Source organism: Semicossyphus pulcher, unplaced genomic scaffold, assembly GCF_022749685.1.
Source record: "Semicossyphus pulcher isolate SPU_LCO1_2020_fin unplaced genomic scaffold, fSemPul1.0.p SCAF_25, whole genome shotgun sequence".
Taxonomy (NCBI): domain Eukaryota; kingdom Metazoa; phylum Chordata; class Actinopteri; order Labriformes; family Labridae; genus Semicossyphus; species Semicossyphus pulcher.
This window is the reverse complement of record NW_027211699.1, coordinates 4,766,100-4,785,639: the sequence shown is the minus strand read 5'-3', so window position 1 is coordinate 4,785,639 and position 19,540 is coordinate 4,766,100. Positions and strand designations below refer to the sequence as shown.

General features: G+C 42.7%; 1 protein-coding gene across 2 annotated transcripts in view; it reads right to left on the bottom strand.

Annotated features, from left to right (window-relative positions):
- Positions 1-19,540, bottom strand: part of LOC138604128 (protein kinase C beta type-like) — a 110,549-nt gene that overhangs the window by 74,418 nt on the left and 16,591 nt on the right. For both annotated transcript variants that reach the window (XM_069675983.1, XM_069675982.1), the window contains exon 3: positions 1,805-1,887. In XM_069675983.1, coding sequence (XP_069532084.1) covers positions 1,805-1,887 — 83 coding nt within the window. The remainder of the gene's footprint in view (positions 1-1,804; positions 1,888-19,540) is intronic.

Here is a 19,540-nt window from a genome sequence, read left to right as displayed (position 1 = left end):
TCGGGTAAATTATGGCCCTGACAGGAGAAGATAATACAGAAGAAGCCAAGCAGAGACGACACCAGCGTTTCCTCTGGAGGCGGCTCACTAAGTGTACTTCTCAGTCTGACAAAGGGCACTCCAGAGGGAGTTAAGGACACGGACGAGGAACTTAAAGACCCCGGAGGGTTTGTGAGAGCAGGAGTCGGCAATCCTGAGAGAGCTCTCAGGAGAAGTATGGCGACTAATGCTGTCGTCTTAATAGAACGGATGAGAGAATGGGCATTTAAAGAAAGACAGACACTACATCTCAGCTCCTTGTTAGAGCGGACGAGTGAAGTGCCACTTTAAGTTATAGCAGATGAGACGGTGAAGAGAATGTGTAAAGAGGATTAATTAAGAGAGGTCATGATGTACATCACAACCTCAGGTGTGATATCACTTTTATACAACAAGCAGAAAATAGTAGAAAAAGTAACAGATTACTTTTTGCTCCAACTCAACTAGGTCCACTTCTGTTGCCAAGCAACCCATTCTCCTGCACTCTGTGTCGACAGGTCACCACAGATCAGCTGTTTTTATCATGTACATTTATCTTAGTTTTAATTGATCATCAACCAGTGAAATAAGCTCGATCAATGTACACATACACGTACTACACCACCTCAACTGGAGTAGCAGCTCTACTCCCAAACTCACTTCAGCCGCTTGTATCCGCAACCGAATGTTGTGGTTTGTTGGGTGTACATTGGACAGACTTTCCACGACCCCTCCAAACCTGGCTGGACGTGTCAACTCCGTCCAACAAACACAGACTGCCGGCGCACACTGACCCAACAGTTGCTGTTGGTTGGAGCTGGTCGGCGTTCGTCTGGGCAGTGTGCGGCCACCTTAAAGCTCATGACCACAGGACAGGGTTGGAATGTAGCTCGAAATTGAGCGGTCCACCTTAAGGTGGTGATACACGTATCAACTTTTACATCAACATCAACAGTCAGTGTTGAGTGTACACTTTTATATTGACAAAGGTCAACCTCCTCTGATCTGGAAATGCCAGATCAGCAGCGACCTCTTGTGGTCAACACACAGAATAACATCATAAATGCTCCAATCACAGCCCAGATTTTCGGTCATGTGTGAAACATTTTCATCCTAGTGCGGTGGAGTTGGACAGTGCACATTTGAGATGGTTTATTGTCGTGGAATTTGTCAGTGAGCAGATCGTTTGAGCTAGCTTAAATTGCGGTCGTACTATGGGTTGCTATGGTAACACCCTATTTGTGACTGGAACGGAGGAGTACAGAGAGCCTTGTTGCCCACAGGTCTGTTGCCCTGTGTCTCACCATGTTGCTTGTTGATGTGGATGTAAAAGTTGATACGTGTAACACCACTCCTTCTTCACCGTGGCGGTCCGGGAAAATACCCACAATGCTGCTGACGCTGCACCAACCGTCAATCTCACCATCCAGTTTACCCTCACTGATGAAGACGACCCACAGACGCTTTAACTTGTCTGCTTGGGGCAGCCCCTCTCTCCCCACCCAAAAATAGCAAGCCACAGTTTTTTCCAGCTAAATTAAGTACAACATTTACTTTAACTTGCACTTCTTCTTTAGCTTGATGGATTCTTTTCTGCTTTAATTGAGACCTACTTTCATAGTTTTCTAAATATATCAGGCTGCACTTGATCTTGGTTCCACTTGTTGAGGTTTGGGTGGGCTCTCTCTTTGTGCTTGGTCATTCTTTGGATTACAAGTATATAACATAATCTCTTGCTCTTCTTCAAACGCAGCCTGTTTGAAATGATGAACGTGTCTGTACTCACATCTGAATCCGGTCCTTTATCAGCGCCCGGACAGGAGAAGGTGACGAACTCATGGCAGCGTTTGTGAACCACGAAACAACACACTGTGGAGAGAAGAAGAAACAACTATTAGCCACAATTTAATCAACTTGTTTTAGACATGTATTCATTGTAGCTCCTGCTACAGTACTATTGATTATTATATAAGTTAACTTCAAGCTTAACAAGAGCAGCGTGAGTTATTGTTCTGTCGCAGAGTGGTTGAAGCAGCACGTATTTAACCTCTGAGTAGCTTCAGTGGTGATACATGTACAGAGGGACGCTGCGCTCGTGTCTTCACACCCACATTGTCGCTCCTGACTCATTGTCTCTGCATTAGAGCTCCATCTACATTAACTACAATGTAATGTAAAATGTAACCTCATATTTATGTTACTGTATAAACCAATGACTCCTTATTAACAGAGTTTCCTATGTTTATGTTTATGCCGGGTTTTTTCTCCCTGGGCACAGATTTGTAGGAAAACACACACATGAAAGGTGAAAGAGCAGCTGTGAGATGAGGATCTAAACGAGATGGAAAGCGGAACACGGCCGCACTTTTCAGGTCTGTAACGATCAGCAGTGCAGAAACACGCAAAAGCGCTTTGACGCATAGCGAGCCTGTCGTCTCCGCCCTGATCAGTGTCAGCTCAACTGACAGGCAAGACGAACAGGAGGGCTAAAAATAGCTCTCACACACACACATGCACAGACACTGTGTATGAGTGACAAATACAGATTGTGATGATAGCAGCGGCAACAACAGGTTATAGAGCGACCGCAAATATGATAAGAGCGCGTTTGAATCTCGCTCTGCTGCTGCTGCTTGAAAATCAGCTTTTCAAAAGAACAATTTATTAGCAGCTACTTTGAACACATCACACGGCTCCAGCTTCTCATGTGATCTGCTGCTTTTGTCTTATGTGACAGAAAACTTTGCAAACAAAATAAGCAACTTAAAGACGTCATCTCAGACTTAAAGTAATTGCAAAGTGCATTTTTAACTATTTTAAAGGCCAAATAAGATGAAACAGATAATAAAATAACCGAAGGTTGCAGACGTATATAAGAAGTGATAACAGCACATTAAGCTTCTGACAGGAAACGTTAAAAAACCCCCGCAGAAAACCAGAGAGGACTTCATTTCATCAAAGCTAAATAACAAAATGACTGATATTGATTTTAAACCGGAAATGTCAAATGTCAGTGCCAACTGACTTTCTGACATGTCCTGTAAATACTTACATTCACTTTGAAATAAAAGCGCTAAGTCTTAAACATTGAGACAAAACGGTGCCTCTCTTTTCACGCCGGTGTTCTTTGTTGTTGCCAACAAACGTTCAGCTCAAGCTCAGTTCTTAACGACAACTTAAGGTTATTTTTAAGAACTGTGCTGCTTTATAATGAAACCACATTGCGCTTGATGAAGTACTTTTCTTAAAGTTAGATTTTGAATGCAGTGATGACGTATCTTAACATTGTATTAATGCTTCTTTATTAAGTAAAAAGTCTGATTTCTTCCACCAGTGTCTCAGGTCTTTAAAGGGATAGTTCGTTTTTAAATGGTCAATGGACTGTACTTATATAGCGCTTTTCTAGTCTTTGCGACCACTCAAAGCTGCTTTTACACTTCATATCACATTCACCCATTCACGCACACATTCATACACTGATGGCAGAGGCTGCTACGTAAAGTAAGTGCCCAACTGTCAATCAGATATCACATTCATACCCGTTGGCTATGCCACCACCGGGAGCAATTTGGGGTTTATTGTCTTGCCCAAGGACACTTCGACATGTAGCCTGAGGGAGCTGGGGATCGAACCTCCGACCTTCCGATTGAAAGACGACCGACTCTACCACTGAGCCACAGATAACAGTCAGCGCAGCCCCTCTTAGGAGAAGCACCGCCACGACGGGGTCACGAATACCACGTGCTTTAGCCACCTAAAAGAGTCATACACACAGTATAAACAAATATTTCAGTTTAAGTGTACGCTGTATTTGTTGTTTTTGATCAGACAGCGCTTTCCCTTGGCACTAGGGGTGGGAATCGCAGGGTAACTCACGATACGATACGTGGCCCACGATAACGATAATATCACGGTACAGCGGTTCTGCGATAATTGATATATTGCAAGACCATCATAGAATGATACTGCGTCTTCAGCCAATTAATTTCCGTTCACGTTACCCTCAGTCATGTCATAGGCGCCACCATGAGGAGTCATGACGTAATGACGCGATGAGTCAAAATCGAAGGGAAATCTATTAAGAGAGTCATTTGTTTGAAAATCGATATTTGGCACCTATAATTATATCGCACGAGTCAGGATGCCGATAAGCACCTCAATCAAGCCCATCTGTACTATCCCTTTAAATGGATCCTTGGCTTCTGGATTCAGCTTGATGATTAACAGGATGGAGTGCAAACCCATTATGTATGTTTGTATGTTTAATAGTCTGATATCTTCCAAAGCTGCTGCAATACAGCCAGATAATATGCGTCACGCCAGCTTTATATTTTAGAAACAGGGGAAGCGATTAAAGGCGGTGTCTTTACAATCTCACGATCAGGCCAATTCAACATGAAGGAATTCGGGAGTGTGGATATTTTTCTCAGCACTGTTAGTTTCATCATCAGATCAGTGGTCTCCACTGTCTCATTTACATATTTGGAGAAGAGTCATTTTAACACATTCGATCTAATTCTGTTCCACTTTTCTATTGTCAAACCTGCAGCGATCACAGAGGTTATAATTAATACAAAGACACATGCACACGCACAAATCATGTGCACCTCAATGGTACTTCACTCCCACGCAATATCCTCTCTTTGGTCACACCACCCACGCCCTGCGATGATATCACACACACACACACACACGCGCACACACAGACCACCCACTCATTCCAATGATATTGCAGATTGAATACACAGCGTGAGGGTGGAGGGATGGAGGTAGAGATAGAGATGGTGAGAGCCGTGTGCACATATTGCTTCAAGGCAGCTGCTCCTTTGGAGAATTGTAACTGCCAAATCCCTCACCAAAACACACACACACACACACACACATATCTATTATGGAAATAGAACCGTATGCTATCCAGGCCTCGGGTGTACCTTTGGGCCTTACAAAATAATACACCTGTACAAAAATAAACTACGCCAGGAAAGAAGAGGATGTCACAGAGTCAGACCGACATGTCAAGCTCACACACTCAGGGCTGTGAGGGCTGTGAGGGCTGAGAGGGGAGGTGTAAAAACAGAGATAGTTTCATTGATGTTTCACTGGTTGCCAGTTTGAAAAGCTCGGCCTGCTTTCTCTCCGAGTAGGAAACAGTTTGTCTCTAAAATTTCTCCAGTTATGAGAAGGAGGAATCTTACAAGTCACACTAGTCAAACTACATGAGGAGCAGTTACAAGAGCGCGCAGCCAGAGATGGGCTCATAAACAACACTGCACTTTTAGGGAAATGTTGCATTTCATTTCCACATTTCAAGTGTCTCAAAGTCATTCAAGGTCTTTGCCTTTTATGTGTTTTGGACCTGAAGGACAGGTCAAGATCACATGACCTGTTAGCTGACCTTCATTGTCGTGGTAACAATAATCAGGTGACCTTCATCATAATTACATTAGTAAATGTGGTTAATGTAGCAAAAATCCAGACAACTCGTTAAGGTAAATGAAAAGTCCTCGATGCGGCGGCCCTGGGTTCAACCCCCGCCCTCCTCCCTTTGCCGCATGTCAAGGCATAAAAGCCGAAAAATACAAATAAAATGAGTATATTAGTTAGATTTTAAGGGCCTGTGTCCACTTGTGATGTTTTATGCCTGGCTCAGTGGTAGAGTTGGTCATCACTCGATCGGAAGGTTAGGGGTTTGACCCCTGACTGCTGCAGTCACATGTCAAAGTGTCCTTGGGCAAGACACTGAACCCCAAATTGCTCCCGGTGGCATAACCGTCGGGTATGAATGCACAGATCCTGATTGGAAATTGGCACTTAGGTCATTCCCATCAGTATGTGAACGGGTGAATGTGACATGGAGAGCATTCCATTTATTTTAATTCAGCGTTTTCAGTGCTGCTCTCAGCAATCTCAGTTGAAAATAATTCAACTTTTGGAACACTGCCACGCTCATCAATGTCACTTCTCCCTTGCCGACCAATCAAAATCAAGAAGGGGCGGGATTTGCGATATCAACTTTGTCAACAACAATGGCGGAGGAGAAGCTAATCCTTTCATTTTTTCGAGGGTACAATTTCCTGTCTAGAGCTGCTGCTAATGCCAGGACACCATTTCATTGTTTTTATGTTTTCTTTGTTAGATGAATAAAAGCAAATATTAAGCTTACAGGGCAATTTAAAACAGACGCCACAGACAACCAGTCTGTAATACTGCAAATGCAAAGGCTTTCATCAGTGGGCCTTGAACTGAATCAGCATTGTGTTACCTCATTCAGCGATACATAGTGACTTAACAGACATTTATTTACATGAAAATCTTCCAGATTATCACTTTAAGCATACAGAGCAATTTAAAACAGACTTCATGGTCCCTACCATTGGAAGCTCAAGTGCCCCCTGAGAACTTTCGTAACCTAGCAACAATAAGCGCCGGGGAGAAGTTGAGGTTGTTGCTGCTGCCAATGCAAAAAAAGTGGACACAGGCCCTAGCCTGCGTATGCAAGATAAAATATGTTACATTCATGAAGTTAGTGAAATATTAAGTTGAAATAACTCAACAACAACTTAACAGTGACTTTCGGCCGTATTTAAAGACCTGCGCACGTTATGTAATGACTATTTGCTGCAACCAGGCTGCAAAAACTCTGTGGATGCTCTCAAAAGCTTCTGTTGTGCAACACATCTACATATTTTTGTTTCGATTCAGATCGTGTGCTCTAATGCCACAATTCAATCTGTGACGACCCCTCCACCTAGCCACTGGGGTGTCTCTGTCTGGTGCCGTTTTTGTGTTGTGTTGGGGAGGCGGTGTCCTGGTTCTCTCGCTCTCTCTCTCTCTCTGGTTCTCTGATGGGGCCGGCAAGAAGACAACGGGATTCGTCTTCTGGAGTTCTGTTTCGCGTTATTTACATTGACACGCATCCGCACATGCTCTACATTATATCTACAGTATCTACAAACCACTATGTCAAGTTTCCTTATATTTTTGTCTATAAAACTCTCACCTGCCAGAACGTGTTGTCTCCCGAAATTTTGACAGTCTTGCGTTAAAAATGTTACTTAAAGTTAAATATATGTTATATAATAAAAGCAAAAGTAGTTATTAAGTAGCAATGTAGCACCTGGTCGAGATGGAGCTACTTTTATACACATTTAAATGTGTACTTTTACTTTCACTTTGCGCTACATTCAACACTTCGAAGCATGTTTTCCGGATGTTGCACATTTTGTTTACACACTTTTCAAAGCAGCAGTACAATGAGCTCTCAGGGCCACTGTCTGGTTTTGTATAGAGAGACAATGTTGAGCTGTCTTTGTGCAGCTTCTCTTCCACCTGACAGTTCAGGAGCAGGACCACACCTCAGACACTCCTCCTGCTGAACGTCTGTGAGCACCTGCGTGCCTGTTGTTCTCGTTCTCTTTGCCCCACCCTCCCTCTCTCTCTCTCTTTCTCTCCTGTATTGTATCTCATACGGTTCCCAAGATAAGGCAGATCTCTCCAAAAGCATTACCACAATAAAAGCACGTTGCATTTTGTGTGCCAAATAATAACTGTAACTAAAGTCAGGCTCTGCTGTCTCGCTCTGAAGGTTGCATGAATCAAACGTTCCACTTAGTGGAGATGCTCCCTGCCTGGATCTCTCACAGTCCTGCTCCTCCTCCTCCTCCTCAGCTCCCCTCTGCCCTGCTGCTGCCCTCCGTGCACTTTTCTCTCAGTCTGACTCTGGTGTAGCTGGCACCCTGCCTGTGCGCCTTTATTATTCATAGTACACATTAAATATCCATGGAAAACAAACGCACACACAACAGTCTGATATACGTCAAACGGGCACGCTACAATCTTCGCCTTACATTCCCTTTTTTCTGAGTCGACCTGCTTCTTTCTCTTTTATTGACTCTCTTAGCAGTGTATGTGTTACAACACTGCAGCTGTGACCTGAGCTTATATTACTGCAGCTGTAAGCAGGCATGCAGTGTACCTGTGGAGTCTACCTGTAACACTGGCAGGGTGTTAAATTACAGCACAGTTAGCACTTGAGGAATCCTTCCCCCGCCAACACGGAGCTTCTCTTTCTCCAGCCAACAGTTAGGATCAGTTAGACTGCTGTAAAAATAACATCTAATACAGTTAAAACCGGCCTCACCGTTATGTCACTGGAGCGTTCCCATGATAATCCCGCTCCTCTGTGGTTTTGGGACTTGTATCACAGCCATGCAAGTGTTGACATGTCCATCTGGTGGCTCAAAAGCAATAATTTCACATGTTTTCCCCCCAGACAGAGCATGTCCACGCATGCAAAGTATGCATGTTGCTCTCCTTAACATCTAAAGGTCCCTGCATGTACAACGGCAGCTCTTTAAAGTGCCTCAATCCCTCCCCAACATTGCATCATTATGAAACGACTGGCTGTCAATCAACCTCACACGTAGTCCTCCCATCAGGCTCTCTGTGTATTGATATTGTATGATGCTGGGTGCTCAGAAAAACACTATCTACCTTTTCCGGTAAACATCATCACAGTCTGGGAGACAAATCTTTTGTTTACCTTTGAAATCAAACCAGTTGATATTTTCTTTAAACATCCTCTTCGAGTCAACATTTACGCCTCTGTTTGCTTTGACTTTTCTCTAAAGGTAATGGTTCACTTTGAATTTTAAAGTATGAAATTGCAAGCAACTTAAAATTATCTTTATTTACTTTCTGTTCTCCCCTTTCCCTCTTGTCCTCTCCTCTCCTCTGTGTAGTGCTACTCTACTTTACATTATTCTATGCTATGCTACTCTAAGCTATGCAGCGTTACTCTACGCTACTCTACAATTCTCTAAGCTACTATGCAATGTTACTCTACGCTACGCTACTCTAAGCCATACTGCGGTACTCTTCTCCCTACTCTACCGTATGCTACACGCTTCTACTCTTCTCCAGTCTACGTTACTCTCACTACGCAACTCTGCTCTAAGCTATGCAATGTTACTCAAAGCTACACTACTCTTCTCCTTACTCTACAGTACACTAGCATACGCTGCTCTATGCTATGCTACTCTTCTCAAGTCTACATTACTCTATGCAATGTTACTCTCACTACGCATCTCTATTCTACGTAGCTACTCTACTCTCTGCTACGCTAAGCTGTGCTAAGCTAGGCAATGTTACTTTAAGGTACGCTAGTCTTCACTTTAGTCCACATTACTCTATGCTACACAATGCTATTCTTCACTATGCTACAATGCTCTACTTTAATCTATGCAATGTTACGCTACAGTACTCTTCTCTACAATATTCTAAGCTACTCTACATTACTACACGCTACTCCATGGCAAGCTACTCTTAGCTATGCAATGTAACTTCACGTTATGCTTCTCTAAGCTACACAAGGTCATGCCATGTACTCTTGTCCCTATCTGGAACTGTATGCTACGCTACCACATGTTACTCTACTCTTCTCTTTACTACACTATGCTACTCTTCTTTAGTCCACATTACTCTACGCTAAGCAACTCTTCTGTTGTATACTCTACGCTACAAAATGCTATTCTTTACTATGCTACCATACTTTGCTTTAAGCTATGCAATGTTACTCACACTATGCACAACTACTCTATGCTACTCTTGGCTATCCACTGTTACTCTACACTACAGTAGTCTTAAGCACAATACTCTAAGCTACTCCACTCTACATTACTATACGCTAGTCCATGGCAAGCTACTCAAAGCTATGCAATGTTACTCTACGCTACGCTACTCTAAGCTACGCTTCTCTACTCTTTTCTATGCTACGCTATGCTACTTTTTTCTAGTCTACATCACTCTGTGAAATGTTACTCTCATACGCATCTCTACGCTAAGCTACGCCACTATGTAATGTTTCTTTACGCTGTGCTTCTCTAAGCTACGCTGAGTCACTCCACGCTTCGGTACTTTACGCTACCATATGCTACTCTGCTCTTTTCTTTACTACCCTATGTAACTCTTCTTTTCTGTACTCTACGCTACACGATGCTATTCTTCACTCTACGCTACGCTTCCCAAGGGTAAGCTACGTTACTCCACGCTAGTCTAAGCTACGATATGCTACGCTATACGCCACGCGACCCTAATTTACTCGCGTTTCTCAGAGTATCAGTGTTTCTGTTCATGAAATGTTGGCAGAAAGCTGACGATGTACATATCTGTTTCCCTCTAATGAGTTTTCAGCGCGTGTGTGAGTGTGTGTTTGAGGGTATGTGTGACAGACACGCTGTATGGTGATGTCCCAGATTTAGATGCTGTCAGTTTCAGAGGCCAGGATCAATGCTGCGGCACACAGTGTGATGTAGCTCTCGTTAGTCATATTTATTCAGCTATAGCTGTGGTAGTACGTCATCTATAGTATCACTTATACAAACACAAAATATACCTGCTTTTTACTGACATGATAAGCTGTTTTCTTGCTAACTAAAACAACAGATGACAATTTGATTTCCACATAGACCGGTGCATCGACTGGCTGGCTGACTGACTGGGTTCACCGAGTTGACTACAGAAACGTCTCCATCAGATCTTCGCCCTGACAGCGGCCTGGCAGAGGAGCTGGCACAGTGTCTAAACAGCGCGGTGCGAGGTCTGACAGGGCCAGACTGCTGCTTCAGTCTCCGTTTCTTGCTCTTCCTACGGTCTCGAAGAACAGGAAACATCCAGATGAGTGAGGTGAAAGACTCAAAGAAGGAGCTGATGCAACAGGAGGAAGGAGAGCTTGATGATAAGGCAGAGAAAGCAAGAGGAAGAAAGTCAATAATCTGAACAAAACATGCCATTCACCTTGGGCACCCCCCCTTCTGTGTGTGTGTGCGTGTGTTTGTGTGTATAAGGGCTTATATAAGGGGGCCGAACATCCTACGCTGATGTATAAATACCCACGATGCTGCTGGTGAAGCAGGGAGAAGGGTCAGAGTGAGTCAGCACACCCATATCACTCCTCCTCTTTCTCTCTCTCTTCCATCACTCAATCCTCTCTTCTTCTTCTTCTTCTCTATTCTCCTCCTCCAGCTCTACATCTCTATTTTTTCAGGCTTGTCTTTTCATGGAATAAACACAGAGGATTTCACTTGGCAGGCAAACTGTGACCTCCGGTTGGCGCTGATCGTAGGACATGTAAGAGGCAGTGTAAACAAAACAAACCGATCAATTACACTTCCACAAAAAGCCTTTAAAATTAGATGTCAAAAGATCTGTCATGTTGAATTACTGTGCGTCTGAGAGTCACAAATCTGTTCGTCATCGTGTTTAATTCATTTTTTCTAATTGAGTTTTGTGGTGGAGAACAGAGTCCATCTGTTCTTAAAGTGGCCCCGCTTAGCCATTTCGTTTCACTCCTCTCGGGGTCACACTCTGCGAGTGTTTGTTACACACGACTGTTCGCTCACACTGACAGCTCACATGCAGTATGCTCGCTGCTGGTTTGTAGCAGAGTTATCTAAGCATGGATGATTAGTCCGATTTTATTTCAGAACTTCAGTGGCAAAAATATTGCTGCCTTGCAAATTCCATTTATATCCTCGAGTTTTGCTTTTTCCTCTTTTTTACTTTGAAAGAACAAGAAGTAAGAAGAAACAAGAAGTGTTGGCGTCTTCTCTCAGACTCTCCATAAATGGCTGGTTCCTTCATAAATCTATCATCCTTATTGTTTAATCCTGTCATTAGCACCAGGACTACTTAACATTTATAATATTATTGTCTATCTATATGTCTATCGCTGTGTATCTTTATCTCTCTCTATCTCCATGTATTTCTTTCTATGTATCTCTATCTCTACGTATATCTACCTGTTTGTCTATCTCTATAGCCGCTTTCCCACTGGTCAAAAAAACCTGCTAACACCTGGCTTTTTTGCTTAATGGGAAAGGTTACCATCGCGATCAGACCCGGGCAAAATGACTCTGGGTAATTATCCCCTCAGCTGTGTTCGGCATTGATAGGAACACAAAACCTGTGTCGACAAGCTAATCTCCGCCCCCTTTCCGGCGCGATGCTATGCTCCGTCTGTAACTTCTGCGACTCCTTGTCATCTTAGCAACAAATTCCGCCGTCAGCAGCGCTTGAACATTGCTCCAAATTTGTTGTGCCGAGTTCAATAAACAAACTGAATGAGTAATAGATACAATAAAGACCGTAACATCTTCACTGTTTACTAACCCTGTCTCGGGTGCGTTTCTGATGTCAGACGGTGACGCAGCAGAAAAGAGACCGACAGGAGTGTACTTCACTGGCAATGGGAAAGAGGACAATCGGCATCTATAAGCGGGTCTTCCTGGGTCTAAAAAACCTGTGTTAACGCGCTAAATTTAGGTGGGTATATGTATCTATGTATCTCTACGTATCTCTTTGTCTATCTCTCAATTCATCTCTATCTATCTCTTTATCCATCCATCTACTGTTTACTGACTGATTGCGATGTAAAAGTGAGTCTGCTTACAGGCATATTTTATAGCTAGTGAGCCAAACAGTTAACTGACATCCCACTCTGTCATTGATTTGAAAGTACGGACATAACTTACTAGCTTTGTAGCTTAGCTAGCTAGCTAATCCATGTAGCCTTTAAAGAGACCATGCTGGAGCAGAGGTCAGTGACTAGTTTAAACGAATGCTATCACTAAATGAACACGGTTGTTTCTGACATGAGAGGTCCACTCTAAAGCTGCCCACAACTATCAATCCAGTTTATAGAAGCAAAGGAGAGATGTGAGGTAGCAAAAGCCACAAGTTACATTGAAAGAGGAAGGAAGAAGAGAGGAAACAGTGTCAAGTGAAAAGAGGTAAAAGTGGCCAGTGTGCAACGTTCAAAGCTGCAGAGGGGACCGAGCTCTATCTATATTGTGCTTCAAGGAAGCATTAGATAACTTTTGTTGGGATTTATTGTGATTGATTGGTGATGGGCGTTTTGCGTGTGATGATGACAGGTTCAGTGAGGGCCGGGAAGATGGAGGAAGATGACCAATGCTGTTGAAGGTGCCAGGAGTGTTCCAGACAAAGATCGAGCGTGCAGTTAAAATATCAGAACACCTGCGAGAAGAACACACAGTACCTTCTAATGATGGACCCGAGAGTGTCAGCTACAGTATGTTACCCCCTGTCAATAGTGTACTGTGTTACATTCAATTAAAAAAAAAAACAGGAGACACTACGTCTGGCTGGCTTCACGCTCCGTTCGATTTCAGTTTCAGCTCCGTGCCAGCTCTGTGAAAGAAATCTGGCACGAGACGATTTTACATGGTCCAGCTCACACCTCCACCCTTATCCTCTCTCCCATTCACTCCATCTCCCTCTCATTCACTGTCTTTCATTCACTCCATCCACTTATCTAGATATCTGTCCATCACAGCCCATCCGTCTGTCTCTTGGTCTTTTTCCTTCCATCCCACTCTCTCCGTCTGATTCACTCAGCTGTCTCTTCTCTGTCACTTTTAATTCCCTTTCCTTTCCGTCTCTATCACTTCCTGTCGCCGTCGTACTCTCCGTTTGTCACTCTGCTCGATTCCACTGCCTTCATGATTTTTGTCAGCATTGCCTTGTTCACACTCATACAGCTGCCCAGATAAGGTACAGTCTACAAGTGACCCACTGCTTGTTCAGTGCCTCTCTTAATGGCAGCTTTATAGAGCTTTTTGAAAGAAGCTGCGAGTCTCCAGGCCCCTTTTGCAGGTTAAAGAGAGTAAAAACTGGACCTAAAGTAAAGCTCATTGTGCAAAAGCCTCTTTATTAACCATAGGTGTGTCTTTGGACGTAACCAAGAGAGTGTCATCCCCCATTCCCTTTAAAAGTCAGGTAGGCCACAACATGGTGCACTGCTTTTTATATGCTATCAAACAGAAGCAGCCTGTAGTTGGATCATAGCTTGGCCGTAGTCTCTACTGCAAGCGTAATGGACATTGGACGGTCGGAATTCATATGAGATACTGTTGGTGCCACCGGTTAGATATCTGAATTTAACGGCACTGAAAACACCCTTTATTCCAGCAACAGCTGTGCTGAGTGTAAGAAAGGAACAACATCTGTTTCCTCCGAATGTTTCAACCACTTTTAGGATGTTTAAGTACACACTGAGAAATACAAATACAATTTTGGGTTTCTAAAAAAGAAAAATTTGAAAGCCAATTCTCAAATCTTGACTATCCAAAAACAAGCAGCTTTAGAGGAAGTATTGTAGAAAATTGGCAAAAGAAAGCCTTTGAATCTGACTAGATATTCAATTCATTATTGGTGACAATTATCCATCCATCATCTGTACCGCTTGTCCCGTCCAGGGTCGCGGCGAGGCTGGAGCCGATCCCAGCTGTCATTGGGCGAGAGGCGGGGTACGCCCTCGATTGGTCGCCAGCCAATCACAGGCTGACACATAGAGACAGACAACCTCAAGATGTTAGGCAACATCGTGCAGTCCTGATTACAATTGTTTTGTTTTTAATTGATCAATTTATTGTTCACTCTACCCAGGCGATTATCAATAGTTGTGCTCTGGGCTCTTTTTATAGCCACAGCGATGCCTTGAGCTAAATGCTAATATGAGCTTGCTAAGACACACACAGTGCTGATATGCAGTCAATACAACAGTTCCTACCAAGTAATCTGATTGGACAAGAGGCATTCCATGAGTGCTGATATAGATTACAACATCACTGGGACTTTTCACTCTGTGCATCACTCCGCCTCAGCCAGGTGTTCTGAATACTGTTAATTAACATCACAGCACACCGTGTGTGTCTACATTGATCAAGCTGGTACCTCTGAATCACACAGCAGACTCTTATTTCACTGGTGGATGATAAATTAAAACAGATAAATGTACGTGATTAAAACAGCTGATCTGTGGTAACCTGTAGACACAGAGTGCAGGAGAGTGTTGCTCGGCAACAAAAGTCCAGTTTCAGCTAAGTCATGGAACTAGTTGAGTTGATGGAGCAAAATATAATAATCTGTTGTTGTTTGTGACTTTTTACTACAATGTGCCGCTTGTATAACTGTTGTATTAAAACAATATCACACTAAAGGTTGTGACGTTATCCTGAATATCAGCACAGCTGTGATTCTGTCACAGGCCCATGTGATATTACTTCATTAGCAGTTATAATTAGCTGTGCAGCTATTTGGACAGTACGATTTTGAAATGATTTTGGAGCTAGCTTAGAGAATATACAAAGTGATTTATCACCTGGGTACCTTGAATGTTTTTTACAGATACAACGGTGACGTTTGGTGATCTTTCAGACCCCAAAGCAGTCCACTCATTGATGGTTATGATCCTATCCTACATTAGGTCCATCACTTAGCACAAAACTAGAGGCCTTGTATTGATTTTCTGTTGTTGGTATTTTCAATTAATTTATTTAAGCTCAGGTGCTGAGTTTAAACTGGTGAGAATTTTTTATTCTCTGTACCACAGACACGTTTAGTGGTGTACCCAAAAAAAACCACAGAGGTTAAATTTCAAGTATGACTTCGATGGAGTATAAATCATTTCGAAGAGAAAGAATATGGAGTTTGGTAAGCAGCATTGATTAAGAAAAATAAAGACATCTGCAGTGGTAATCTTTGCACCAACAACGTCTGTCTCTTCCATTTCGCCGTCTGTTTTTGTGTGTGCGATTTGTGCGTATGTGTGTGGAGGGCACTTAATTTCCTCTCGTAGCAGAAGTACATCTACCTCCACAATATGACCTGAACATGTCCAGCAAAAATACACACATACAAACACACACACACACACACAACCCTGTAATCTCCTGTACAGTACATCAACTTTCCTCCTCTCTCCTGCCCTCCTCCCTCACTCCCTCCACCCTTCACCACCACTTTCTCGCTCTCTTAACTCCCCCGCAAACACTACCTGCTGTTTTGGTCCAGACAGCAAGAAAAATAACCGAGGGTAGGAAAGAAGAAGTTGGAGAAGTAGAAAAGCTTAAGTGCATAAGTTATATATGACTGTTCGCTGTATTTAATTTGCTGAAGGGTGCTCATTATCCTCAACGTGCAGTTTTATCTCATCGACTTATTCACTCGCTAATTCAGAGAGAGATTTGGTATGAAGAGGATGAAAGAGAGAGTGGGAGAGAGAGGACAGAGGGTGAGAGTGAAGAGCTGCACGCATTAAAAAGAGGGACTAACAAGTTTGAATACCAATGAACTCAACATAATATGTTGATATATTAGCGTCCATTATTTGACAATGACGAACAAATGCACGTAAAATACCACCAGTCTGATTTGATTGTGTGACATATCTAGGGCTGTACCTGACTCATAGTTTTGTAAGTTGAATTAGATTGGGATGAATACAAAGGTGTGACTATTTGTTCCTTGTTTTTTTAAACTGGATATAGGATTTGTTGTTAGCTAGCGAGCTAACGTTAGCAGCAGCTGACTGAAGCCCCACAGAAGAGCATATGACCTGCTTTATTCCAAGTTTTAATTACTTGTACTGTTTACTTCTTATAAAAGGAGACCTCTGTGGTTTATTCTGCCACTGGTAAAAATCTTGTAAACAATAAAAACTGAAGAAATCCGAAGCTAAAAACAAGCTAGCAGCAGCAGCTTGGCCAGCAGTCCCGCCTGATGTCCTGTGTTGAAGAAGAGCATCTAAGAAACACTGCTTTACAACACTAAAACTGCTTTGTTCAGTGTTTTACCAGATCACATGTTTGTTCTGAAGAGAAGGAGACCTCTGTGGTCAATTCTGTCCCTGGTAAAAACCTCAACAAAGAGCACTGATGGAATCCTAACCGCAAAACAAGCTAGCATCTACAAACAAGCTAGCAGCAGCTCAGCTTGCAGCTCCTTCTGAAACACATATTTCTACCGTGAAACAGCTTAATTTAGTGACTCTTGTTAATCAACAGGTTAGTTTATATTTAGTTAATTCTGTCCCTGTAGCTCATAAACAATCAACATAAAAGGACATCCAAGTTAAAAACAAGTTAGGCACAAGTACAAGCAGCTAGCCAGCTAGCATAACCCTGCCTTGTTTGATATACTGGATAGCTCAGACTCATTCTCAAGTCCCTGTGGATAGTCATGTGTTTCAAAGTGTGGAAATAGGACAAACTTCGAAAGTCAACAAAATTAGTTGTGTGTTGCCACATTTTCATGTTTGTTTTTTTTAAACCCAACACTAGGAGCACTTTTAACGGCTGCAGCCACGATTTTGATCATGATGGAAGTGTTTTAGCAGTTTCTGGGTTTCCACACTTTATCATTAGCTCAGTATGAAGGCGACTTGGTGTAGTTAGCAGTATCACAGTCACTATAAAAGAATAATATGTAACAACAGCTTAAAACCTACATTAGTATTATTAAGATAAACAACTTTTCACAGCAATGTTTGTAACTGTTGGCTAACTAACAAGTAGGAGGCAGTTTGTGCTTTGTGTTTGTATGTGTGTGCTGATTCTGAATATGGGATTGGGTTAGCAGAGGGCATAAACAAAGACCACAGGAGCTTGTTTGTGTGTGTGTGTGTGTGTGTGTGTGTGTGTGTGTGTGTTTTCCAGGGCAAGGCAAGACAACAACAACTCGCTCAATGCTTGGCAACAGACCAGCGCTGCCTGGCGGCCTCTTTACTTGTATAGACACTCAGACACAAAAACACACTCAAGCAAACCATACACACAGTATACCTGCTGTATACACAAAATACAACCACATTTGGACAATATACAACTTTCTTTCTTGTTTAGTTTTGATCCATCTGTCCTGGTGTCTTTCTGTTTGGTCAAATGTAAGTTGGTAATATATCTATACCACCATTGGCCACAAAGTGCTTTACATCAACATCAAAATAAGAATACCAAAAACAAAGGGCCTCAAAGAGCAAAACAATTAAGTATACAGAAAGCAGTCACGACCCAGAGCAACCAAGCATCAAGTTAAAGGAACACCAACCCCAGGGGCGGATCCAGACTGCCCAACTGGGGCACTGACTTATGAAGGGATGGCATGCAGTATGTGTCCACACACACACTCACGCAAATGAATAGCATTTAATTAACCCTTCCTTCTAAGCTTAACTCTTTAAGGACTCAAACAGAAGATGTGTGGTCAGAGTGACAATTTAAAGTACGAAAGGAAATGCACCACACTGAAATGGAAAGAAAGCTACTAGCAGCCTGTTGCAACACAGCCCAAATAGTTGATTTTAACACATTTCCCACCTCCGACAAGACAAATAGCCAATCCTAGTTTAGGATTTTGGGGTGGCACTTGGGGTGGCCAATCAGATTTCAAGGGGGGCCTCTGGATCCGCCCCTGGCCAACCAGAGGAAACAGGTTTTAAAATGTTTTTGAAACAGTCCCTATGGTTTTACATTTATGCGATATTGTCAAGAGGTTAAAGTTGGATGTCCTATGTGGTTGCTCAGTGGTGATAGGGCTTGAAACGTTGGCAGGAAATAAGCCAAAAAGTGCCTTATAGGTGATTAAAAGAGTCTTAGAATCAATCCTTAACCGGCAGCCAATGCAGCAAGGCTAAAATAGGAGTGATACAGCCCGTTCTATAAAGAATGTTCTGCATTTTGTAGAAGCTGAAGACATGCCAGGGCGGCTTGGCAAGTGAAAAGGTCATTGGAGAAGTCGAGACGAGTAAAAAAATAAAGGCGCGAAAGACACCTTCTAGATCAAAAAAACACATCAAAGCAATGTTTCTCTGTTTAACAATAAAGTCATTTATGGACATGGTGTTTAAATTTTACACAGATTGATAATGGTGTGTATACGGCCTTCAACAGTACAACAAAAAAACATCACGATTTTCTAAGTTCAACTGCAAAGAGGAGCAAAAGATAATAATGTCAAATTGGACATCATGGGTGTGGGTGGATGGTAGTTAAACAATGCATTCTCTCCTACTTGCTTTAGTAATAGAGCACATAAAGTCCCAAAACATGTTATATTCACTAACTTCCAAAGAAACAGGACAGGAAAGAATAAATAGAAACTAATAAAGGCTGAGCAAGGGAGGGCGACAGACAGCCTGCTGGAGTTTAAGTGGAGAAGAAACGAAGCAGGTGAAGGGACAGATGACGGATGAGAGAGAAAAAGCAAAAGAAGAGATGGGAGAGTCACAAACGCAGAAAGTCAAATAAAGAAAGAGACGTACAGATGGAGGGGGAGACAGAAAAAGAGGTCTGGGATCACTGCACTCCTGTCAGCTCGTGTCCCTGTTGCTAGGTTACCATCCATAGATGAATGGGTTAAAGCATCTCAGGAGCAACAGTGACATAGTTAGCTGGTCTCCATCAGACAACACACACACACAGAAATAGAGCAACTCTGCGAACTGTATGATTTAGACTTTAGCATTGGTATAAGAGGATGTATGCACAAACAGACACATAATACAAAGTCAAACACATCACAGATGCGGAGCCCAAGCATGGATTGAGGCCTCCTTCCTGCATTAATTCTGGAAACATTCAAGTTTAGAAATGAACGGTTCTTATGGCCAGGAACGCATGTAGGTTAAAAACGTCATGAACTAACTAAGGAGCACGGTCTAATC